The sequence below is a fragment of the Actinia tenebrosa genome, unplaced genomic scaffold (assembly GCF_029948245.1).
Source record: "Actinia tenebrosa isolate PJP-AT-01 unplaced genomic scaffold, QUT_ActTen_1.0 PGA_scaffold1__47_contigs__length_23844297, whole genome shotgun sequence".
NCBI lineage: Eukaryota > Metazoa > Cnidaria > Anthozoa > Actiniaria > Actiniidae > Actinia > Actinia tenebrosa.
This window is the reverse complement of record NW_028292578.1, coordinates 20,302,304-20,328,547: the sequence shown is the minus strand read 5'-3', so window position 1 is coordinate 20,328,547 and position 26,244 is coordinate 20,302,304. Positions and strand designations below refer to the sequence as shown.

Sequence of the window (26,244 nt, the reverse complement as noted above, 5' to 3'; positions counted from 1 at the left end):
TGTCAAAGTCAACAAAATGGTATGCGCTCAGAATGAAAAAAACAGACATTTTTTCGCCAGGGAACGTAATGCATATTTTGATAATATAATGTATACAACTAGGTTGTTCCTATAGATATCAAAGTGATTACTGATTCTTACTAGTAGCTACCACAGTTTGCTGGATGCAGAGCTGTTGCCAGAGAAACATAATACCTATTCCATGCATTTAAACGTATGTATTTTAAGATGCGAGCAGAATCCTTTGGCTCGATTCCTGGTAAGCCATTCCCAGCATGTGTAGATTGACCGGTATTCCAAGAATCACAGTGCATGCAACACGCACTAATACCACGACAAACAACTCGTGACTTGGTCATGATCAGCTGAAGTGACATACGACTAAACAAACTCCAGGAATGCGGAACAACACTTCGTCTCGGAATAATTTAAACTATTTTTTCTCCTCATATTCACTCGGGATTATAGCCACTCCTCGTGCTGATGCGGATTAACTTCTTGAGTCAGTTTGGCTGATAGACATCAAAACAGCGATCCTTACACGTAGTATGTTTTTTTACTAGTTTATGAACGTCAGCTTTTACAACGATTTAGTACAAAGCATTGGCGTGGAGAAGAGACTACTGCAGTGGTTCAGGGGAAAGAAAGCGAACATTTTATGATTCCATCATATTTATCATTTTTTTGACAAGAATAGTCTGAAATGGAAAAGAATATATTCGAGTTGCCTGCAATAGTGACCAGGAACGAGACTTTAACCGCCACCCGGTTAGCTCAGTTCGTGGTTCAAGCCTCAGCCAGACCAACACTCATGGTCTTAAAATAACTGAGGAGAAGGTGCTGCCTTTGTAATTACATCTGCAAATGGATAGACCTTCAAGTCTTCTCGGACAAGGACTTAAAACCGTAGGCCCTGTCTCCCAACCCTTCCTAACCAACAGTAAATGGGGAACATAAAAGAGCCTGTTGAATTATTCGTGTAAGACTAGGGGATTGTCTCCCAGTTCAACAGCCTATCCCAGTTTGGAGGCATAACACTAATGTACTAATAAATCACTCGTGATTGTAAACTGCACGGCTGCTCATAGCGCCTTTAGTATGCAGCCTGTAAAGTCCTCCACTGCAATGTAAAGCGCATTGAGACATTGGGAAATGCGCTATAGAAGAACCCCATTATTATTTACAGAATTCAAGAGGGGGGGGGGGGGGGGGGGGGTTGGGTTAGAGAAGTTCGGGAGTATCTAGGTATTTTGTAATTATTGGGAGCCACTCTCGCTCCAGTGCTTCTAGGTCGTAGCATTCATGAGCTCTGGAACCCTCTATCCAAGTGATCGCCAAGGAGTGCAAAAAAGTTTCGGTTGCTGACATGACGTAGACGTATTGCAACCGACTGACGTACCTTGATTTAGACTTTGGACTTATAATCCAAGGCGTAATACACAAAGGCTGTATAATAACATTTTATGTTGCTACAAGTTTATTGTTTTATTATTTTAGTTAATTCACACACGTTAGATGTTTTGTTTTTGTTTACACTAGGGATAATAATTTGAGATGTTGTCTTTGGATTATTTGCGATGTTTTTATTCGAAGTGGGGCGGGTCGCTTTATGCATGCCAAAATATTTAACAGAGTTTTAAACAGAGAATTATAAAAAAAAGTTTGCGGCGGTTCGTGGCGGTTGGGGTTCCTGTGGTTTTCTAAACGAAAAGGCCTGAGACACGCTTCGCGCAAAATCCCACGCAAATTCGCGAAGTATTTTTTTTCCGTTCTGTTTTTTGACTTCAGTACCAACCATTAAAGTCATTGAGTTTGATTATTTAATTTTTATGAATATAGATATCGCGTTACGCTGTCTGCTATAGGGCTCACGTCCTCGGCGCAGGTGACTAAAATCCCCTATCAAACACTTAAAAAAAAAGACATATTTGGTTTATCTATTTTTGTTCATATATATCTACTTAAGAATCTAAAATGAAGACACTTTTTTTCTTAATATCCCTCTTACACTGTCGTGACACTAGACTGCTTTTCTACACTAATCTCGACACAACAGTTATTGCATGTTGGAAACCCTGTAGACTGTATGCGAGCAAAATCTCGAATTTGGATCACAGGGTCGGTCCAGCCGGATTTCTCGGAGGATGCTCGGAATATGCTCGGGCATCGGTCGTATCGTAGCGTGTCTTCGCAGAATGCTCGGTAAATACTCGGCTCGGCTGCAGTACATATGGATTGCGGAGTTCTTCATAAGAGAAAACGCGCATTGCGTCGAAAGCACGTTTTCGTTGTGGGTTGCAAGATACTTTGTGGGGTTATTTGAGCGTCTATGCTGCCCCTCGAGCTCATTTACATGAACACTCAACTTTAGTAGTCTGGTATTGTTGATGAGTGTTTTCAAGTATCTTGGTGCCGCTGTTGGTAAGATGTGGTCTTGCATATATCCGCAGCACTTCACTTACATTACGTAAGGACTAGTAATAGTTTTAACGACAGTCAGTTTTACCCACGTTAGGTCGTAAATAGTTCAGTCTGTAATGATAACGTAGGTTTAGACAATTATGTAGGACGATTTTGCTTAAATATCTTCCTTTCTGACTCATCGAAATGGATCCATCGGGAATGTGGGCGGACGTAACGTAATACGGTTCAAAAATAGGACGACACTCTTCACTTTTTATCCTTGAAACGTCTGCTCTTTAGTATCTTGCGACACAAAACCCACGAGCATATGTAGATTACGTCAACAGCATATTTACGCCTGTTTTCGTTTCGCGCGCTTTCCGGAACTCTTTCACTGTGCGTCAGACTGCTCTTTGTGCGCTGGGTTTTGTAAATAGAATACACTTGCATTGATTGAGTATCGATGAATGAAAAAACTTGGATTTTTTTTGGAACTTAGTTAGGCCTCGTCCATCGGGTAACCGGTGATTTTTGAAAACAGAATTAGTTTATATTCAAAAAAAAAAAAAAAAATCCTCGTCCACACGTAGCGTTTTCGAATGGATTTCATCCCTCCTCACGTCCACGTAAAAGTTGCGTTTTCACCGGATACGTGTGGACGCAAGGCCAATCCCGGCCATAAAGAAAAAATCCGTTTTCAAACTTATCCGGATAGTGTGTTGGTGGTGTATTAGCCCTTTCTTACCATCAATTCTTGTTGTTTTAACAAAACTGAGCGATTTGTCCGCTTATCGTGGTGATAAAGTCATTAAAAAAATGAAATGAGAAAATGGGTTAATAACAAATACGATATATTTTGAAGTAAAGCTATTTTTCTCTCGCTTTCAGTTGTGAAAAGTCCCCAGGGGAAGATACGCTTCTTATGTTTCTTATGGGGGGGGAGGGGGTTCACAGTAAATGTGAAAATATTATTGTAGCCCTCACCCCTTTCGCTCAATAAGAAATTCATGACCCTCCTATTAGGTCAACAAGGCAAGTCAAAATATCATCCATAGCCATCACTATCTAAAACTTTATTCGAGTGTCTTTTAAGCCATCAAGGGCATTCTATACACTAACTTTACACATCCCAAACGGTGATATAATTTATAAAACATAAATTATTACTCTTAATCTTTACTACAGACAGAGATTTCAACTTTTTCTTTCGTGAAATTGGAACCTCTGCAAAAACGATTTTCTATACAAAAATCTCATAACTAATGATTTTAAACTGGAATATTTGGAACATCTCTGAACCTGGTAATGACTAAATTGAGAATTCCTCTGAACTACAATTTGTTTAACTCACTTCAAAAAGTGAAAAGTTAAGAAAACGTTGGCAATCAAATACGAAACCGTTAAATTCAAGCCAAATTTTAACGGCCTACGGCAAGCAAATGGGATTCATAAAACGCAGGTAATATTTGGAAAACTTAATCGTAACTGTTAATGAAAAAACTTGCTGAAACTATTTTATACTAAAAAAAAGATGTACTCTATAAGTAAATAAAAAAAAAGGCCAATTGCTCCAATAGGTCACGTGACACAGCCCTTAAAATAGAAAAAAGAAAAAAAACTTCTATTTCAAGGGTTCATTTTGATAACTATTTTCAGTTTAAGGGGGGGGTTTGGTCATGTGACCTGATAGAGCAGAGTTCAGAGAATTTGAATATTTTCTGTAGAAATATTCAGCATTAGTGATTGTGTACAAGGTTGGAAAGAGGATGTAATGATATGAAATTTTTGGGGTGATACCTATTTCGACTTGTCTAACTATGTCTGAAAGTGAATGTTAATAGTCAAATGAAGACAAGAAAATGGAACTGTGGATCAGGAATTCGACTTATACCTATTTCACAGGTTAATATTGTTTGCATTATTGTGTCATACTACAACTACCAGAATCCCTTGCAAACTTGCAATTCCTAATATTCTTATGAGAAAGAAGAAAGAACATACTAGAAGCAGTCTGCAAACAGCCTTTGAAAAAGGTATACAAGACAAAAATCAATGAAAAAGTTTAGACATACTTCTAAAAACTTTTCCTTCTACTTGGCATGTACGAAAAAAAAAGCTGGACAAGTAGGTCATACTAAAGTTCATTTTCCAGTTCTTACTTTCTTTCTTACTGATATAAAAATTTGCAAGCACCGAAATGTCTTAGTCAGTTACTAAGTTATGTAAATCTCTCAAGAAATGCAAAGCTAATTAATATTATCCATTGCCTACCATTACAATTTTAGGTGCTTAATCTTCGTCATGAAATGTTTGCATGCTCCATTCACATCAATTTAGAATCTGATTTAATAAACCCATGCAATACCCTGTTTTTAATGGTACGCGAAGGTGGTATAATAATTGTGATGTACCTTAAATTTAAAATTATTTAGCTATTTTAACAGATATAACTGGAATGAATGGAGTAATTTCTATAAACAAATATGTGTATGCTAATCATGAATCCTCTTGGGCCAACCTTATTTTATGTCATAAATAATATTTATCTAATATATATATATAACTTTAGCTTTTTCCTGGTTTGATCTCCAGAATACTATGTACAGATCAAATCCAAAACCTGTGACCACATTTTATGCATTCGAAATACTTTTATGCCCAAGCATACTTCTATATTTCATTTTGCAAGCAAATATCCTTGTATAAAAGCATTAAAAGTGGTTACACATTTGGGATTCTTTCTGTAAAACTGAACAAAACAAAACAAAGACACTCCAAAATATTCAAGTCTTTGCTTGAAACATTCCAAACGTTTTTTGGGTCAAATATCTAAGCCATATTAAGTGCTGTACATCTCTTAGAACTACTGTAGACTTGCTTTGAAAATTATATGATTATTATTCTATTGCTATTCTAATGGGGTGAAAAAATTTCTCGAACTGAATGTAAATAAATTAAAATTTTAAATATTTTTATTACAAAATGAATGGGAATTGATTGATTTTCTAAACCAAAAATCTTAATGTTGTTAGTGATTTATTTACTCGGGGATTGACTTTGTTGTATCTTGGAGTAGCCTTGTTGATTCGCCAACTCGAAGCGACCACTTTTATATTCATTCCCAAGATTGATAACTATTGGCTTGCTATCTCTCACCTGTCTGGCTCTATTTTAGTAGTATCCACCAATGCACAGCTTTGTAATTCGCCAGTTTTACAACAAAACAGATGGTTGACCATCTAAGGAGGAGGTAACAGCTGTTCAAGTTCATCAGCAGACCGATAAAGGAATGCTGCAGACTCTCTGTAACCTTGTATTAGGTGTCGTATGGCTTGGATTTCACTTGGGCTTAGTTGGCACTGGGTGCTTGAGCGAGATTTGATTGCTAAGGGCAAAAATATTATATCAACATATGGAAACCAAAGTATTCAAAATTGTGTTATTACATCATTTTGACTTCATGGGTCGGGTGACCACGTTAATGGTGGTCTCATCCCTAATCAACTAGAGACCTTCAGAGAGGACCACGAGTTTATCAGCTTAAGTGTCAAGTGTCATCTTTTAGAAACAAAATTGGTGCATATAAATTTTAATATATTTTAACAAAGTTTGTAGAGAGGAGAGAGAAGAGATTAGGAGAGGAGAGGAGAGGAGAGGAGAGAAATGTATTAAAGAACATAAGGTATTACCTGGTGATGTAACAGACATACAAGTTGCAGTCATGTTTGTGGTAGTTACTGGTGGAGTAGCTGGGGAATCTGTCTCTAAACGAGGACGCTTGGAGTTTTCAACTTCACTGGCACAAGCAGAAGCTAGAATATTCTGTGAACACAAGATAATCAGAGTGTGATTTCATTGCTTATTAAATCAAAATTAAAATGGTTCAACGAGTGAACAGCATAGCATATTTGTACCTCACTGTAAAACTATTAACCCTAAAATTACACCGAGTTTTGTTGTACTGCAATCCCATTTTTCTCTCGTAGCAATGAATGTAAATGTAATGCCATCAGGATTCCTCTTACGCTTCCTGCATATTATCTTTGACGCCTCTCTGGGCTAAAAATAATGGCAAATCTTGATGAATGGCTGGATAAGTGCCAGTTTTGGCTGGAGATTGTCTGCTTTCTGATTCTTAGTTTTGGCCGCCACCCTCCTCCCCCCTTCCCTAAGACTCTTAAAACAATAAAAACAAAAACGAGACACACTTACATTGACTTCAGCCATCTGAGCTGCAGACATATTGGGATTTGTGCTCTATGAAATTGAAATAAAATTTTCTTTCAGCTTTTCCTAGCTATGCGATCATGCTGGCTGCATAGACTTTATGTTGGAATATCAAGGAATAAATATCTGGTTTTGCTTAGAGTTCGAAAGAAAGATTCCTGTCTGGAACAAGATTTGGTTTGCAGTGGAGCTGTATGGGAAAAGTCAATGTACTGTTCTGCAGTATAGCAAGATTCCAAGGGACGTAGAGGGGAGGAAGGTAACAGCGGGAAGGGATGTATGCATATTTTGCGAAATGAGCTTCCAACATGTCCATAGGAACTCAAACTATATTAGCCATTGAGAGAAACATTTAGTCAAATTGGGCTTTTCTGTTATCCCAACATCCAACAATGTGAAAAACATTTTGCCCCAAAATAGGATGTTTGCATGATGGCATCATTTGACTGCCACAACTGTAACGCTTTGCAAATTTTCTTTCTTATTGAAACTTGTATTCCCTCATGAGAATAGTAAGACAATTGGTGCTAATTAACTGAACAAAAGAAAATGTGCAAGGGAGTCTGGTAGTAGAGGTCAATGACACCATCATGCAAACATCCTATTGTTTAAACTAATAGTAATACTTGTACTATCACTGTACACCATCCTGTTTAATATTTTGAATAGACCAATCAATGACATTCAAATATATATCTAAAGGAGATGCCCTTTATAGAGAGTTGAGTTGTAAATGGGCATGGTAACTCATAAAGGAAGGAAGGAGAAAAACCTAGAGAAAAAACTTTGAATCAAAGCTGAGACCTAAACAACCCTACTCATGCCAAGTCCAGCAACTGAACCTTCAACCCCAGTGTGCACTACCACTACACTACCTTTGATTCCTCAAAACCCAGTTTGCTAATTTATTATTCAATAATCTATTTTTATCCTTACCATTTGATCGGCAGTTCGCTTTAAAGGCTCTTTTAACTTTTTAAGTCTTCGGCAGGATTTCAAATAAGTTCGTATTCTCTTTCTTGCTCTGTCACGGAACTCTGGAAACTGTCTCTGGCATGACTGGATGATGGCTAAGATTTTTTCTTTGGGCTGCTTAGAGATTGGAACAAGTCTGTCCAAGTTCTCATCAACAAAAAGTCTGACAAACATCTGAAATGGTAAAACATTGGTGAAAATTTTGATTTTGACTGAAGACTGAAGAAATCAATAGAATGGATAAATGGTTAGATAAATGGATGGCTGGTTGAATGATTATGTACTTATTGACTGAGTGGGAGGGCCGTACGGGAAAACATTTGGCTCGAGCTAATGCCGTACGGACTGAGCGCAGCGAAAATAGAAGAAAGAAAGAAATAGTAAATAAAAGCTTAAGAAGAGAAAGTGCGCGGATTCGAGCAGGGCCGTCCGGATCCGTACGGCCCTGCTCGCTCAAAGCCGTCCGGCCCCCATCACGTGACTTTTTCCAATGGTTTTATTAGAGCGCGCGAGCAGAGCCATACAGATCATATGATAATGTGTATTCTAACATCACTGCACACTCACTGTAGTAACTGTTTATATTTTATATTTATTTATATATCTTTCTATAAAATCTATAATAACTTGTAAATATAAACAATTATGATTTTTTATATTTATTTCTATTTAAAGTGTGTGAGTAAATTGAATTGAATTGAATTAAATATCAGTGTTGTTACATCCAATCATTAGCTATCTACAGGTACCCCTTTCTCAATTCATTCATCTTCCATCTTTCCTTCCATTTTTCTGAATAACTGTTCCATCCATCCCTTCCTCCCTTTAGCTTTTCATCTCCCTTATGAAGGAAAAATATTAAGCGTCTGGGACCAAAAGAATTAATAACCAAACTTACATTAAATGCTTTGAGTCTTTCAGGGTTTACTGCTCCAGATTCACCTCTTTCAGCATCACCATCAGCATCATCACCCTCTCCGTCATCATCATCATCATCCTTAAGACCAGAAGATGCCGAACCACTTAATCCAGATGTTTTGAGAATTTCATTAAGATTTGGAGGCTCCTGTTTAGAAAGAATGGAAGCATTCATAACTAATTTGGTATTGCTCTAATTTAGATCAGCGAAAAGGTTGCTTGAGGATCAAACAAACTTAATGGTTGGTTCAGCTTTATGTTTTAAATGTCAAGTCACAACCTACCCTGATAACTGATTGGCTGATAGGAGCCGCCATATTTTCAAGAGAAGCTGAACCATCATCCATATCATCTTCCTCCTCACTCCGTCCACTATCACTCCTCGTGTCCTCACTAGTGAAGCTTCGCCCATCACCTCTGGGGCTGTAAGAGCTGTGGTTACCTCCCACTGGACTGGGAGCTGATGCCGGGGATGCCACGACATAAGAAATTGGAATGGCTTCTAAAAAAAAAAATTAAATTAAGAATTGTTGACATTTATTGCTTAGTATTATCAAGTTATATAATTTAATAGGGGCTAATGATAATGGCTACTCAGTCACTGGTTATGGTGACAGGCAAAATTAGTTTTAGCTCAGCCATACCTCCTTTCTGGCTCAACATCATGGTTTCAATGTTACTGGTGAAAAGGACCAGCAAGGCAAAAATGTGACTAGAGAACTCCCAACAGCAGATATTATAGTTATTGCCTTCAAACAAATTGTTTCTGGTTAAGGTAATTCTCCTTTTCGGCGCTAGCTTGAATTGTGTTACGGTCACCAAAACGTTCGGACATCGTTCTCGGATTTCCATACAAATTCACTGACTTTAAAGAGAAAATTTAGGTACAGACTTCTTTAGTTAGCTCTCTTGACAGCAGTAAGAAAAGCTTCAATCAAGCTAGAAAAATGATCTTTACTTGTATTTAGGGAACTAACTAAACAAACCAAGTAAATAGTTCATTTAAAGTCAGTACATTCGTACGGAAATTCAAGAACAATGTCCGAATATTTTGGTGACCATAACACAATCTAAAACAATGTATACTCCAAGACGGCTAGCACTGAAAAGGTGAATTGGGTCAATATGATGAAATGTACAGAAACTGAACCACATTCCAAGATTGTTTGAAAGCAATAGAGTGTAACTCTAATATCAAGTTATCTTTGAAAACTAATATTTATTTTTCTTACCATTAGTGTTAGTGGAAGACATGGTTGTTGCAACAGCAAGATTGTGACGGCTCATGAATTTTTCCACCCACCCACTAGAAGCCTTGAAATCTGGACACTCATCTCTAACCAGGCTCCTTGCTTGTAGCTGAATAGCATCTTTAGTGACAGGGGTTCCATTTTCTTGCTCTTTTATCACCCATTGTAATAATTTATCATCTGTTTCACTGGAGTAACTCAAGCGACGCCCTCCACTGAGCGGAGATCTCTTCTCTTTTTTCACTCCTGTGCCATGTTTGCACCAGACCTGCACAGTCGAACGAGGAACACAGTATTTACGAGCTGCTTCTCTGACGGTGGTTTCCTTTGCATAATTGATTACCTCCTGTTTGTGGTCCGAGGAATAGGTCTGGTACCCAGGGGGTAACCCTCGCCCGAGTGCACCATCTTCAGATCCTGGATAGAAAAATGAATGAAAAAATTAAGAAATGACTTTCTATGGATTTATTACAAAATAACTTACATGTCTTATTGTTACTTAATGAAGCAAAGAAAAAAAAAACAGTTTTATTTCTTATTCAATTATCACAGCTCAAATCAATGGGGGTAAATTTTTCACATCTCAGAGGCCTAAACCAGATTTACTTCTACTACTTTTTTGTTTAAATGTTGAATTTTAGCTTAATTATCTACAATGTAATATTCACCGCTCATCATACCAGACTTTAAAAGCAGATTAATGAAGATTAATGCTGGTTTTTAAAAGCTGCCTCAAAGTTTTTTATTCCACTCCAACAATTATTAAGCCTCTAGGATATAAGCCCCCACTCCTTACGACGCAGTATTGGCTGAGGGTTATTAAATGGGAATGATACATTATGCCAAAAAAGTTTAATAGTGTGACATCATCTCATGAAAGGCCAAAATGAAAAATAGCATTACTACCTGACCTTTTTATTAACTCCCTTTTTTTGTCAGATGGTTTGTTGCTAAAAATACTTTTTGCAGCAGTAGTTAAAAAATTCGCAATTTTTGAGCTGAAATAGCTTCATTCAAACAAACAAACAAACAAACAAAAAATCAAAATCAAAAACAAAAATCAAAAAAAAAAAAAAATTTCTTCATTAACAATTATCAATTCATGTCATTCAACTAACGAAAGACAAAAACAAAAAAACAAAACCAGAAAGTAACAAGCAAACAAACAAGATTTTCTGCCGATAAAAATTATTGAATTAATATTATTCATCTAACCTTCTTTTAAAGAGTGACCCTGACTACCATTCAGTGATGTTTCTGCTGTATCCCTTTGACTAGATATCATTCCATTTCTTGCTCCGTTTTCTTCAAATAAGCCTTCCTGTGGCTCTTTCTTCAACTTCCGTACACTGTAGCTCTCATCATCCGAATCATGGCTGGAGATAGAAGCTTCTGCATCTGATGATTCCTGATTGAAAGAATCATATCATTTCATTATTACGACATGTAGCGCTTGAGCTCAATACCTTAACAACTATTGACGACTCTTAAAACACCAGTTGTATGCGGCTTTAGCCTCATTTCTAGCACCGGTAAACAAAAGCAGAAATTAGAATAACAAAACGAGCAACTCCTGGAATCTAGGCTAAGCAAATGCTCTAGAATTTTAAGAGTCGTCATTAGCAAAATTATTTTAAAGGGGCACTTGGATGAAAATGCCCAAATTTTTGAAATTCCGAATAATTGAAGTATGATTATGAAAACCACGTTAGTGAAAATTTTAGCCTGGGAGCCACTTTCAGTCGATAAATTTTGGTTTAAAAGCTAAAAGAACGATAGGGTTGAGTAAATGATGTCATTTACTCACAATTTGGATGCTGAATAAAATTGATAATTTTTATCCGCCACTTTTTACTGTGAAGAAAATATGTTGCTTGGCTACTATTGGGGCCATATAGATAACTTTAACCAAGTTTAGAGTCATTTCCAATTTTCATCCATTTTCATCCCAAGTGCCCCTTTAAAATACTTCAAACTTTTTTCTCAGGAGTATGGCAAATGAAAGAAAAATAACCAAATCACTTAAAATACCTATTTGAAATTTGTAAAATACCACTTTGATTTCAGAGTTATTTACTCACTGTTAGCCAAATTTCAATATCAAAATATTCACGAATACAAACACTTTGAAGTTTCAGGACCTTCACTGGAACACATGAATATTCTATACAAACCGTTTTTGTCATTTCCACTTAAGTTAATTAATTTAGTTTAAAATAGAGATGAGCAGCCTTCAGCAGGCAATTCATAGATTGAGTCAAAAAAAAAAATTCTAGATTTCCATCAAGTATACAATATTATAAAATACAATATACAATATAGATTATTGCTACAGGATGTTTAAATTATATTTTATGATCAAATATTTGTTAGTCTTTTATGCAAATGATCAAATATCAAATGAATTTGTTTTTTAAAAAATATTTCGGCTATAAGAGTATGTTGTTGGATTTTTTAATATCTAACAACACAACATAGTTTAATTTGATGGGTTGGAGGCATTCCCAAGAGAGTTAAAAGACAAAAGCATGGCAGCCATTGTGGTGCCATTAACAGTGGATGCTTATAAGAAATATTTTGTTAAATGGCACCAACCCTCCCCTGAGAGGCTGGGATGACGTAACGTGCAATCGAAGAATAGTAACTCTTCTTTAAATCAAATTTTCAAAATATAAATTTTTAAATTACTTCTTAGAAGGAATTGTGTTTAAATGAAGCAAGAGGGTACAATAAGCTTTGAGAGCTTATTGGAACAGGCCCTGGAACTCTCTCTCCCTCTCTCTTTCTCTCTCTCTCTCTCTCTCTATATATATATGTATACATGTCGCACTGTTAATCATGATGCTATTGCAGCTGATGCCTCGCAATGACAATATATGAATTATTGTTGATCAAAGCACTCTACAGTTTTAAATAAATGCCAGAGATAAAATTATGTTACAATATATCCTGCATGATAGCTTATTATGTCCAAAGTTCCACTCAAACAATGTTACAAGATCAAAACAATCAAATAAGAGACATGTTATGAAAAACAAACAAATGGAACAATCACTGACATAGAGAATAATTGAAAATTTTAGCACAAATTTTATGCCTATGATTTAGAATATTAAAGAAATATGAGTCTGTATACATCAGATAAGTCAAAAATAACAATGAAGATTAGATAATTTTTATGCACAAGATGAAACGTAAAATTTATAGGAAGATTATTAAGATAATGCTATCATACAAAATGAATAAAAACTATGCAGATATCAAAAGAGGTCTTTAATAAAGAACTGATAGATGGGAAAACGACAAATTAATTATGGGTCACAAGTCTACTGGAAGTTACAAAATTATCATTACCGCCTAAGGTTAGCTCAGTTGGTAAGAGCATCAGTCTGTGTGCAGGAATTGGTGGTTCAAGCCTCGGCCAGACCAACACTCAGGGTCTTAAAATAACAAAGGTAATAACTAGAGGCATTAAGAGGGCCACGAATTTATCATTAATTTATTTTTGATTTATTTAGAAATATTTTACTAAGGAAAAATTGTTAAAAATATTAATTCAAATAGGAACTCTGCATTCTTGACAAAATAAGTTAAAAAAAAAAGATCTTTAAAATAAAAATATTCTAAAATAAAATTTGTGGCTTTGCAGAAATAGCAGCTATTTGGAAATTTTATAGTTGCACTACATTCTTATAGCTATTTTAACCAGCACTGTTCAGGTTTATTTTCGATATTTCAAGTATTTTGGGAAACAAACATATTTTGGAATATTATTTTTATTAAAGTCTTCAAGCTCAAATTTACCACAAGATACAACATCACAACAAATCTTAATGGAAATTGTTAATAACTTACAAGGTAAGAAACAACAAATGTACAAAAAATTATAGACCTCAGACAGGGTTTGAGGAATATTTAGGCACGATTTTTCAATCCTTTATAGTACGCTAAAAATATTCTAAACAACATTAAAATATAATGGATTTGAAATCATTATACTGGGGTATTCCGAATACAGTCTCTTAAAGCTAAATAATGCGGTCTATCTATCGAGTTTAAAATCTATGTCTATATAAAGACTTTATAATACAAATAATTTTCTGGTTTCTGCATGAATAATTGCGAAATATAAAACTGAATTTTTTTAGTCTCATGAAGGTTTTTTGAGGAAGGAGTGTTTGATATGAATATTTTAGGGTTAAAATACAGGGTTTAGCCCTAATACAAGTGCCGATAAGTTAAGTATTATTTCTATTAAGCCCACCCAGTTGCAGTACCCTTCCCCCTTTATTGTACCAAAACAGCAATGAATATGGACAGCTAGTACGGCTTTCTTTACGCCTTCAAAATAACACCAAACTCCGCTGCAATAATCCATAATCTAAACATTTCTCCCTCGATCATAATTCATAGCTATTCAGCTTCAAACGTTTCGAGACTTGAATAGAATATTAACCCTGGCATATTTTGAACTTATTGAGGAATGAAGCGAATATTTTTCTGCCGATACTTCAAAATTTTGATGGCGTGATTGTTGTTTTTTCAAAGACTGAAAAATCTGTTGGATTCAGACCTGAATTATGGAAATGAAGACTGAAAAAATCGCTACATTCGACCAGAGAAGGAGGTTTTGGATCGTAGCTGAGACGGTGAAGAAAATGGAGTTCAGAGCATCACTAATGACCTCACATTGCAATGTTCACGATATGAATATTTCATGTCTGTCGTTCAAGGGAAAGAGGCCAAAGTTTTCTTTCTCCTCTCAAGGAAAATACAACCACAATCGTACAAATACTTGTACGGCTTCAATTCCTAAGCCATATAGCTGTGAATCGCAGTCGAAGAAGATCCTTGGCCACGATAAATGGTGATAAGTGGCATAAATTTCAACGCGGGTCCGTCATTGTTTCCTCTTGTATTGAAAGAGCTGAGCAGGGGTGTCATCTGGCGTGAGACTACAACGGTTGTCTAAAGCGTCCTTTTAACGAATACTCTTCAGCAAAACCTCGAATCACCAAAAATTTTGCTAAATACTATAAACCTTTTGCCATTAGAGAGAAAAGTGATCAAAAATTAAGTGTAATACGGCCACTTCCGTGGCAGATGAGCGGTGTCTCGCCAAAATTTGCCCCTTTCTATCTCCTTTGCCACAAAGCGGCGCGGTCGACAAACAATCGCTTCAAAACCCGATGAAAATACCTAGCGATCTCGCTTCTTAGTTACCTAACTACACCTCCAAGTTACATAATAGGATATAGCGTTCGATAAACTATGAAATACCTTGAGAAGCTGGTCAGATTTAGCCCTAGCAATGGCTGCAAGGGCTTTGGACATGGTTGGTTAAGGAGAGTGGGGTAACACAAGGGGTACAAAGCCTTTTCCTTTACCGCACCCCAAAGCTAGATGCCCAAACGAGCTGGATTCCTGGCCCAAATCTTTCGACTTTGAAGCTTAGTAGTCGATCTCACAGGGCTCCAAATCAACCTGATAAGGCTGAGAGTTTGGTTGGAATCAGATCCGGGATAGATTTTTGAAGGCAAAGAAGAATCCTCATAGACGACTACAACCAGACGAAACACTTTTATGCGAAATGAGAACCAACCAAGTCTGTCTTTGTTGTCACGTGTCACGTGGACAAACCGGCATACGGGCACTACTACGCATGACTGAATCGACGCTGGATTCGATGACCGCGTTATACCACAGGAAGACCGCAAATAAAATCTATCTTATTGGTTCGGTGCAAGAAAGAAGGATTTTTTCAAGAGCTCTAGAAAGAAGTCATCTTATATCTTTAGTTACAAGTGCAATTTCCCCGGACAGAAGAACGGTAAGTTAAGTGGTAAGGTAAGGATTACTGATGCAAGAATAGATTAAGATACATTAATCTGTTTTTGAGGGGAAAGTTGGAGCAAAGCTACAAGTATTTATGTAAAGTAATCTAGGGTTGATAATCTTACTGTCTAAATATAAATATATGTAATGAGATGAGTGTCGAATGCGGAGAAAAGAAAGTTAAAGAAATAAAGAAAGAAAACAAAAAATGAAAGAAAGAAAGAAAAATTCGATCAATCCACGATGAATAAGGTCCGCCATTGAATTTAACACAGGAAGACCGTAATGAAGCTTTCTACTCGAAAAAAATTTTAAGAAAATTGCGCGAAAAAATTGGTCAATGATGATAATTTTCGCTAAAAATAATTGCATTTCTAAAATTAACAAATACTAAGTTTAGTAAATAATTTTCTTGCTAAGACATCAGAAGGTAAACCCTAAGACGTGCACACTGTTGTGCATGTGCGCATTTAAGACAAAACGTACTGCTTCTTGTGCGCATTGTAAATTAAGGTGCGAGTAGAACAGAAAATGACGTTTTATATATAATATTTAAATTATATTTATTTATGATTCTCTCTTGGTTCAATTTTTTCAATTTTTTCAATTTTGTGTACCTACTAGTAAGGTAATGGAGGTGTCCACTATAGTGGTGGTGCTTTGTGTTCTAACACACCATGATGAATCATGGTGTTGCTGTCTGTGAAGAACTTACAGTGTGCACTGTCATTTTGTGTGTGTTGGTATTTTAGTAATTTATAATAGTTAATTGATTTATAGTATACTCAACAAAATTACTCGAATTTGATTGGTTGAGAAGAGTACAATTATAGCGTCAATTGTACTCCCTAGGAGTACCAAATTAAGTTGCTATGGCAACATGGCCAAAACAATGTCAAAACAATTATTTTCTATCATTTTGTACTTAAAAAACATAAATAAAATTTCAAAGCCGTAAGAACTAATCATTTTTATGCATTTCAGTTGTGCGATGGACTGAAAATCGGCCGCCAAATAGACAAAGATGAACGGCTTCGCTTCGCATTTTTTACTGAAATTTTGTTGAGTGAACTATCAACAAAAAATCGCACGATCTTCTCGTACAATTTGTAATTAATAGACACTCGTAATTTTTTGAAAGTTCTTTAATTGCACTCGCCTAAAGGCTTGCTCAATTACAAGGACTTTCAAAACATTACTCGTGTCTATTAATTTCCAAATTGTACTCGAGATCGTGCGATTTCCTATACTAATTAATGATGATAATAATAGAGTTTATTTACCACCAGGACAAAAAGAAAATGTAATAATATAAATAAATAATTAATACAATTAATTAAAACAGTAGCTTCAGATGATAAATTAACAAATTCAAATAAGATTTAATTTTGTATTCTATTTCAATTTATTATTCATTAGAACTAGTAGTATTGAAGAAATAGAAAACGCGCGCGCGTGCTTTGTGCTGTCATAAAGCATGCGGGGGTTGGCAGAACACGAGAGAAGTGTTAGGACAAGCACGACGTGTAGCAGAGTGCTTCTGGACATTTCTCGAGTGTTCTGCCAATCCCCAAGTACTTTATGACTGCACACAGCACAGCATGCAAGTTTTTTTATTTCTTTTATAAAATACAAATTACAATAATAGATAGGAATGAAGCAACGGAAAGTGCACACGTGTGCAATGTCCTCTCATAAAGCACGTGCTCCAAACCAATCAGAACGCGACATTCATAACAGTTATTTTATAAATAATAATTGTGATAGATCTATATAAGTTATTTTTCAACTTGGCACCCAGAATAGGATGTTTCAATTTGATTTGATATTATCTCATTGACAGGTAAGATTCAGACAGTATTCAGAACTCTGTGAGATGTGTGGAAGACTGGTGCTGAAAACATCATAATGAGGGTAGGTGCCTTTTGAGGCAACTAGCCTCTTTTTCAAGTTTATAAGAAGTGTTTAAACCATACTCCAGTTTCATATTCTCTGTTTAACAGGGCCTCAATAGCCTCAATATTGTTCGGAATTAATTTGAATATTCATGTGTTCGAGTCAAGGTCCATGGAAATTCAAAACCTTTGTATTGTCGAAGTTGTGCATTCTTTACTTTGCTGTTAGTATTTGTAGATATGTATAAACTGAAATGAGGCTGACCATGTGTAAATGAATCTGCAATTGAGGAATACAGTGGTATTTACCCCCCACCCCTCCCCCAATATACTGCTCATCACAGGGATCCCACACACTAAACCCAGTCAGTTCTATATAATGATTCTCACTTACCAGATCAGATGTTGGAGTCACAGGTCTGCCATGCTTCAGTAGAATAGAATTACATCTTTGTATCCTTAGTTTACATGTACTGCAACTCATCAAGTAGTACGATACAGCCTCTCGAGGGAGGAATGCATATGTATTGGCAACCTAGAAATAAACTTTGTATCCTTAGTTTAAATGTATGGCAACTCATCAAGACAGTGGTATGATACAGCCTCTCGAGGGAGGAATGCATATGTATTGGCAACCTAGAAATAAGCTTTGTATCCTTAGTTTACGATACAACAAGCATCCCTGGTACTTTGTTCCCGGATTCCCCCCCCCGGTAGTATGATACGGCCTCTTGTGTTGCATATGTGTTGGCATCCTAGAAATAAACTGGTAGCTCAGAATTAAATCTTTATGGAAATTTTGATATTAGATAATTTAAATAAAAGGTTTTTCATTTCAATTATTTGATATCGCTCATATTTTCAGCAAGCGTAAGATATCGAAATATCAAAATATGCAGTCAAAATAGATTGAGGGCAAAAAATACATCAGTTGAAATTTTGTTTTTATGTTTGTTTTTTTTTCATTTCGTTCTTTAGTATTTTTCTTTTCCTTTTTTTTTCATTTAAGTATCTGTTGGTTAGGAAACACAGAAGACAATTTTATGATTTACTTGCGAATTAGTACTACCAGAATGTTTGAGAGAACATGATTGAAAAGTTTAAATTTGAAAGATTTAGAAAAAATGATGGTGACAATGGCATTAATTATATTAAATGCTATTGCATTGCCAAGCTATGCACTTGCAATATTGCAATAAATATATATATAACTAGCCATAGGAGTGCAGGAATATTATATAAAATTTAAGACAAGTAAGAATGTTTATACCACGTGCTGCTTGTCTCTGCAAGACCTTCAAGGTAATCTCAGTGAGTACAGGCGCACATTACGAACAACTGCGCACTATGAAAATACTGTGGAAATGTGAAAAAACTGCAAAATAATCCAATTTCAAATCCAATTTCACAAAGTGAATGATCAAGTTTAGAGTCAGTTTAAACAATAATTTTTGACAAGAATAATATGACTCTTAATTGAAAAAAACGTTTTGAGTTAATTAATGTTTAAGGTAAGATCATTGTCATTTTCAACATCAACGTTATTAATAATAGCTATCATCATCATTTATAAACAGCATCATTCACGTTAATTTCATCATCATTCATCATTCTTATCATCTTTAATAAATACTGTATCTCATGTCCAAGTGCGCACATCACATCTTTTTGCACTTGCGCACATCTGTAAAAAACTCCTAAGAGGTTTTGACGATGTTAAACTCTAGATTGCGGGTAAAAAACAAAAAAAAATCCAGAAAGATTCTCACGGGATTACAATACAGAGTGTTAAAAAACAATGAAAATACCGCCTTGAAAATTAAGTTTTATGTATGAATGCGTCAAAATCCTGTGTAATAATGCAAGCCGACTTTTAAATAATTGAAATAACTCCAGATGAGTTGTCTCACAGGTTTATTAAAAATGGTTAACTAAATTGACTGCTTTATTTATTTTATTTTCATTATGTATTATACATAAGGTTCAACTGAACCACAGTGAGACGGCTTTCACTCCGGCATGGAACGTACTCGCAAGGTTACCAGAGATAATATGTCGAACGATGTTTCTCATTAGTTGTTCAGGGCAATCTTAATTCCCTTCGTAGATATTCTAGATATTTAAATATTTTAGATCAATTTCTTCTGCATCGTTCGGGATTGAATTACGTTGAATTACGCATGGGCGTGACAACCACGAAATCACGTGATCGATTTTAGCCAATGACGTGATTGAATTTTGTTGATGTCGACGACCTACGCCTAGGATCATCGGCCGGAACTAAAGCCGACACGTGAATGTTTTTCATTGGTTATTAGAACCCACTTTCTTCATTTGCATTTAACACCATGCACTCAAGCCCCGTCTACAAGTATCCGGATATTTTCAAAAATGGTATTATTTCATTAAGGATTGGCTTAAGGTTTGGAGGTGGTTTTCGATTGTATTGTTTTTTTTACCAATCGCACTGCTGAGGATAACCCGAAATCGAGGGTTTCAAGGCTACCTTGAAAACGAATACTTTTCCAAAGACGGGTAAAAACGATTCGAATACGCTATGTGTGGACAAGATTTATTTAAAAATCGGAATTAAAAAAAGTGCGTTTTCAAAAATATCCGGATACATGTGGACGGGGCCTTTGATGGTTTGTCATAGGGTCGTTTTTGCTGCTTGTTTTTTTACTAAACTAATGCTCTGCTTTTTCTGATCTGCAAATAACGAATAACTATATATATGATGAGGCTATTTGTAAGGACGTGTTTTTAGTTAATTCGCATAATTACTTATCACATGATTCACAGTGAACTAATGCCGATTTCTTACCAAACGATGCACCATAAGTAAGTTATAGTAAACGCGCTTTGGACCTGATTTACAGGCGGCGCGTAAAAATGATGTGCTACTCAAAGCCATATTTTACTTGGTTACTCAGTTTTAGCATGTTCAGTTCCTACCCTATGTTGTATCTCATATAGTAATTAGATGGAAAGAGATAGCGAAGGATTCATCTCCCTTATCGTGATGGAACAACGGGTCCTTTAAGAACCTACATATAAAACATAGGTTAGTCGCAGGAACAAATGACAGGAACCGCGATTCAGTGACATGCCTGCTTGACCAAAAAGACTTTAAGGTCGAAGCACTTGTAGAGCGCGAGACATAATGACAAAGGTAACACCTTCTCCTCAGATATTTTAGTATAATAATAATAATCAAAATTAAACAGTAATGATCAAAAGGTAAATTATACACCGTGAAAAGATGAAAATACTTACTGACGTTTCGGACGCTAGTCCTTCGTCGGAGCAAAAAAAACAAATTAATAAGCCAATCAGATGGCAATCAAAAAGAAGTACCGTGTCCCTTTCTGCCTAAAACGTCGGCAAGCTATCGTAAAACGAGTGACATCTCGAAACCCGATTTACCGTCATCGTTCGAGAATGTCGGAATGCTGTATCCACGAGGTACATACTTAGCTAAATATAAAATTGTCTATTTGAATCTGACAGGCCCTTCATGTGTTACAAAAAGTGAGTAATCATGCGTGCAGTTTGTGATATTGACAAGACATTCCTTTCATCTGACATAAGATCGTAACCGACTTTGTAAGGTATTATAGATACTGATAGATAATGTATATTTTCTTGAAAGTGCGCTGTTTGTTTTGGAACGATGCGTGATCGGAATAAAATGGACAGCATTTGTGACAGATACGTGACAGTGAGATTGCGATGGTGTTTGGTTTTGACAGTGTTTGACACTTGTGTGACACTTGAAGGACACTACGTGACAGTGAGATTGCGATGGTGTTTGTTTTTGACAGTGTTTGACACTTGTGTGACACTTGAAGGACATTCTGTCATATTGTCACACCAAGGTACACTTTTCTGACACTTCTTTGACACTTGGCAGGCATTCGTTCACAGTTACAAGGTGACAAAACTGTGACGCTTAAGTGACATTCAAAGACATTTCATTGATTTGCAATAGCAAAGTGAAAAACTAAAAAGTGGCAGTTGCACAGACGTTACTACAGAAATATAAGACCCCGGAAATTCTCAATTAAAGGGTTAAAAACAAAACAGATTCCTTCGCCAAATAAAAAAACAGTTTTTAATTTTACCTTATAACCATCATATTGATCCAAAAACCACCTCATAGACATGACCCATAGACTAGTGATGCAACAACCACCTTACAGACATGACCCATGGACCGGTGATGCAACAACCACCTCACAGACATGACCCATGGACTAGTGATGCAACAACCACCTTACAGACATGACCCATGGACCGGTGATGCAACAACCACCTCACAGACATGACCCATGGACTACTGATGCAACAACCACCTTGCAGACATGACCCATGGACTATTGATGCAACAACCACCTTACAGACATGACCCATGGACTACTGATGCAACAACCACCTCACAGACATGACCCATGGACTACTGATGCAACAACCACCTCACAGACATGACCCATAGACTAGTGATGCAACAACCACCTTACAGACATGACCCATGGACTATTGATGCAACAACCACCTTACAGACATGACCCATGGACTACTGATGCAACATCCACCTCACAGCAATGACCCATGGACCGGTGATGCAACAACCACCTTACAGACATGACCCATGGACTAGTGATGCAAAACCACCTCACAGACATGACCCATGGACTACTGATGCAACAACCACCTCTTAGACATGACCCATGGACTACTGATGCAACAACCACCTTGCAGACATGACCCATGGACTACTGATGCAACAACCACCTCATAGACATGACCCATAGACTAGTGATGCAACAACCACCTTACAGACATGACCCATGGACTACTGATGCAACAACCACCTCACAGACATGACCCATGGACTAGTGATGCAAAACCACGTCTTAGACATGACCCATGGACTATTGATGCAACAACCACCTTACAGATATGACCCATGGACTACTGATGCAACAACCACCTCACATACATGACCCATGGACTAGTGTTGCAACAACCACTTCATAGACATGACCCATGGACTACTGATGCAACAACCACCTCACATACATGACCCATGGACTAGTGTTGCAACAACCACTTCATAGACATGACCCATGGACTACTGATGCAACAACCACCTCACATACATGACCCATGGACTAGTGTTGCAACAACCACTTCATAGACATGACCCATGGACTACTGATGCAACAACCACCTTACAGACATGACCCATGGACTAGTGATGCAACAACCACCTCACAGACATGACCCATGGACTAGTGATGCAACAACCACCTCTTAGACATGACCCATTGACTATTGATGCAACAACCACCTTACAGACATAACCCATGGACTAGTGATGCAACAACCACCTCACAGACATGACCCATGGACTAGTGTTGCAACAACCACCTTACAGACATGACCCATGGACTAGTGATGCAACAACCACCTTACAGACATGACCCATGGACTACTGATGCAACAACCACCTTACAGACATGACCCATGGACTAGTGATGCAACAACCACCTCACAGACATGACCCATGGACCGGTGATGCAACAACCACCTTACAGACATGACCTTGAACTAGTAATTCAATAATAAAATGATTTGAAACGGGAGAACTAGTTGTAAGTTATATGAATATGAAGAAAACCGAGAATATATCCCGAACATTCGAGATGAACGTCCTAGGGTATGAAAAAACTCATGCCGCTCAGTTGTTTGTTTGGAGAAGCTTAGCAGGTAACATCATGAGTGCCTCTTAAAACCTTTTATCTTCGTTTAGAGGAAAGAGGAAGTATGATATGCAAAATAATAGTGAATAAAGAGGTTCTTTAGTGTACATTTATCCGTAAAATTTCTAAGAAATTCAATTCAGGTCGTAAAGTTGTTTTTACTAGTAAGTTTTTTAAGAAAGAGGCGGAAATCTTGTATGAAAGGACACTGCCGGGAATGGATTCACTGGTTTTGCTCAATACAACAATGAGAATAATTATATATACTACTTGTGTTAAGTTGTTATTTCACAATGCAAATTATTCCAACTTATTTAGAATGCATTTCATCAAGATGTCCTTCCTGGTTGACATTGAAATTTTTTTCAAATTCTGCCGGACTTGGTGCTTCCTCATACCATCCCAAGTTAATGTTTCACAGCCGATCAGTCTTGAACAAGCTTCGTCTTCCTTTCCAAGGACGATGCAAGCGAATGTTGAGAAACAAAATTTTCTGGCTCAATATTCATTCAAAAGATATACCTTTAGCTTTTTACCGTGGGTTCAACAAAATAAACTGAACCCTGCAAATCAACCTTGTCGACACATCAGAGCTTTTGTCTTGCCTTGTTAAAAAAAACTTGGCAAAGAAAAAGCCGCACGAACCCGATAAATTAAGGATAAAAAATGCTCCAGCCCTAAGAATAAGCTTCATTTTCAATTATAAAGTTTTCAGGAAAAATGGTTAAACCGCCTTGCCCAGAACTTCGTGTTTGTATTTTGAATGGGTCGACATCTTTAGATTCGATTAAAATGATTACAACGTTGATCGCAACGAGTAAAACACTTTATTTCCTTTCTGGGATCATAATTCTGATCAAAGAATGATAATATCCAGAAGCTAATCGATGTTTCAAGAGTTCGGTTTTTTATGTATTTTTATTCTATTTTAGGTGCATCAAATGACAGGTTTCCTTCCAAACAAAACTGATAAAATTCATAGTTCAGGTTTTCCTATTATTTCCCAAGACTTACAAAGCTAGAATAGATAAGATATAGTTTCCTAATCGGCGAGAAATGTCTTTTCCACCTTAGGGAAAATAGAAAAATTTGAATTTCAATGGACAAGATGGTTGCCAGTTGAGATGAACTCAATATGGCAACGCCAAAATAGAGGATCTTCATATGCTGAATATTACCGCTCACAAAAATCATGATATGAAAAATAACCATAATGGTATATATTTTCAATTATTTCTTTTGTTTTGGTGCTATTATTTGCGTTACAAACAAACACAAGTTAGCAATACTATATTTGAATTGTTATTGACAAAGTAACGCTAGGTTGGTAATTCGTCTATCTAGCCTAAGTGTTTTTGTCGTATCTGACGCCCGAAAATGTTTGCCAATGAAATATTGCCGTATTTTAATGAAGCCACTAAAGATGCCATTAATCTTAACGACTTTTGAAGTCACTTGATTTTGCTATTAAGTTTGTTGTGATCCATAGATTCACTTCAAATCCACACACCAAAAAATGCACTCTGAATGTTGCCTATCTGTGAGTTATTTGGTCAATATAACCCCTAGAAACAAACATCAATTCGTCTTCACAGAAATCTTAAAAGGCCAATTTTAAGCCTTAAATTCATTAGTTTTTTCAACAGCAACATGCGTTAGTCCTGCAATTAAGTTGTTTTTTCTATTAGCGTTTATAACATCCACATCCCACATTGCATGACAAATACTTTGTAAATCAAGCAGAGAGTGATATCGACAACCACTTATTATTCCTCCAATTCGTGTTTGCGACGGACCAATGACAGAACTGGACAGAAATTCAATTGCAGTTGTTTTGGAGCCTTGGAGGCCAAGCTGGTTCGATGTACGACTAAGTGGCTCCAAAAAACGATTTATATACGCCTTCGCGGGATGTGTGCTCAGGCTATTGCCCCAAACGGATACTAGTCTTATCCTAATTGCATGAGAATATTTCATCTTAGGCGCCGGGCTTGTTCTCAGTTTCTTGTGCAGAACACAAACGCATTATTTTAACAAAGATAGACTATAATATTATAATAAAGCTGCGAAAATCAACCTTAGGTGAATGGTCATTTGCTGAGCGAGTTGTTTGAAATTAATTGAGCTTTTGTTTACAATGTATTTGACACTCTTGTTTGAAACTGAAATATTCTTCAATATTTGAATAAATGAATCGCGGAAAGCTTGACAGCGAAACCTGTAGCTTTTATCTGTAGCGAGTTCCCATCCGGTAAACATCACGACATTATAAAAAACGTGCGAGTGTTTTGGATCCAATTTTCCCCCAACACACCGTGTTTCTGAAATTATGTCCGACCACACAAACATGAAACTTTGAAAGGTTGTTTTGAAATGGTGAAATTCGACCTAAAGTGACCATCTGAAGGAACACAAACACACAAAAAAACATTTGTATCGAGTTTCTGCGACTTGGTTACAAGATGAATTTTTACTGATCACGGAATGCTCTGTGGGGCGGCCTTCGTTCGTTAAAACAGGATTTTCCTTCGCATTGTTTGTTTTCTTGTTTGTTGGTGTTTATATAGCATTCGACGGAATCTTTGTAAATAGATTAATCCTGGCAAACTACTTCGAAGCATGCTCTTTCTGAAAATATACATAATTGATAATAAAGGGAACAAAGAAAAAGGACACAAGCTTTAATGTGTGTGTGTGTGTGTGTGTGTGTGTGTGTGTGTTTTTTTTTTTTTTTTGCCCAGTTTAATTTATCAAACAAGATGTCGGCTCACCGGCTAGTGTTTGGTGAATTTCGCATGCTGGGAGCAGCCAGTAAAACCTAGTTTCGTGGATGTTTTTAACTGCTGTCTCAATAGATAAACGTCACTTTCGCATTGGTATTCAAATTTAGTCCTTAAAGTGTCGTCTCCAATGTGTCTAATGTATAGAAATATATATTCACTATGGATATAAATCTAGTGGTTGTTTTTCACTGAA

The 26,244-nt window shown here is 36.5% G+C and overlaps 2 protein-coding genes across 6 annotated transcripts in view; one reads left to right on the top strand and one right to left on the bottom strand.

Moving 5' to 3' along the window:
* Positions 1-3,459: 3,459 nt before the first annotated feature.
* Positions 3,460-26,244, bottom strand: part of LOC116288926 (nucleolar protein 4) — a 26,243-nt gene continuing 3,458 nt past the window's right edge. Inside the window, exons 3-12 of one of the 5 annotated variants that reach the window (XM_031695793.2) lie at positions 17,898-18,038; positions 10,989-11,181; positions 10,117-10,190; positions 9,756-10,041; positions 8,808-9,025; positions 8,504-8,671; positions 7,567-7,779; positions 6,616-6,660; positions 6,093-6,225; positions 3,460-5,788 (exon numbers count right to left, since the gene is read on the bottom strand). In XM_031695793.2, coding sequence (XP_031551653.1) covers positions 5,643-5,788; positions 6,093-6,225; positions 6,616-6,660; positions 7,567-7,779; positions 8,504-8,671; positions 8,808-9,025; positions 9,756-10,041; positions 10,117-10,190; positions 10,989-11,181; positions 17,898-18,038 — 1,617 coding nt within the window. In that variant the 3' untranslated portion in view covers positions 3,460-5,642. Of the gene's footprint in view, positions 5,789-6,092; positions 6,226-6,615; positions 6,661-7,566; positions 7,780-8,503; positions 8,672-8,807; positions 9,026-9,755; positions 10,191-10,988; positions 11,182-15,053; positions 15,341-17,897; positions 18,039-26,244 lie in introns of those variants that run through there. The other 4 variants (XM_031695791.2, XM_031695790.2, XM_031695794.2 and 1 more) reach the window with 4 other exon arrangements.
* The window catches only part of LOC116288928 (uncharacterized), a 24,990-nt gene continuing 14,109 nt past the window's right edge, over positions 15,364-26,244 (top strand). The window contains exons 1-2 of the mRNA XM_089033426.1: positions 15,364-15,603; positions 17,452-17,522. Of these exons, the coding sequence (XP_088889552.1) occupies positions 15,364-15,603; positions 17,452-17,517 (306 nt within the window). The 3' untranslated portion in view covers positions 17,518-17,522. The remainder of the gene's footprint in view (positions 15,604-17,451; positions 17,523-26,244) is intronic.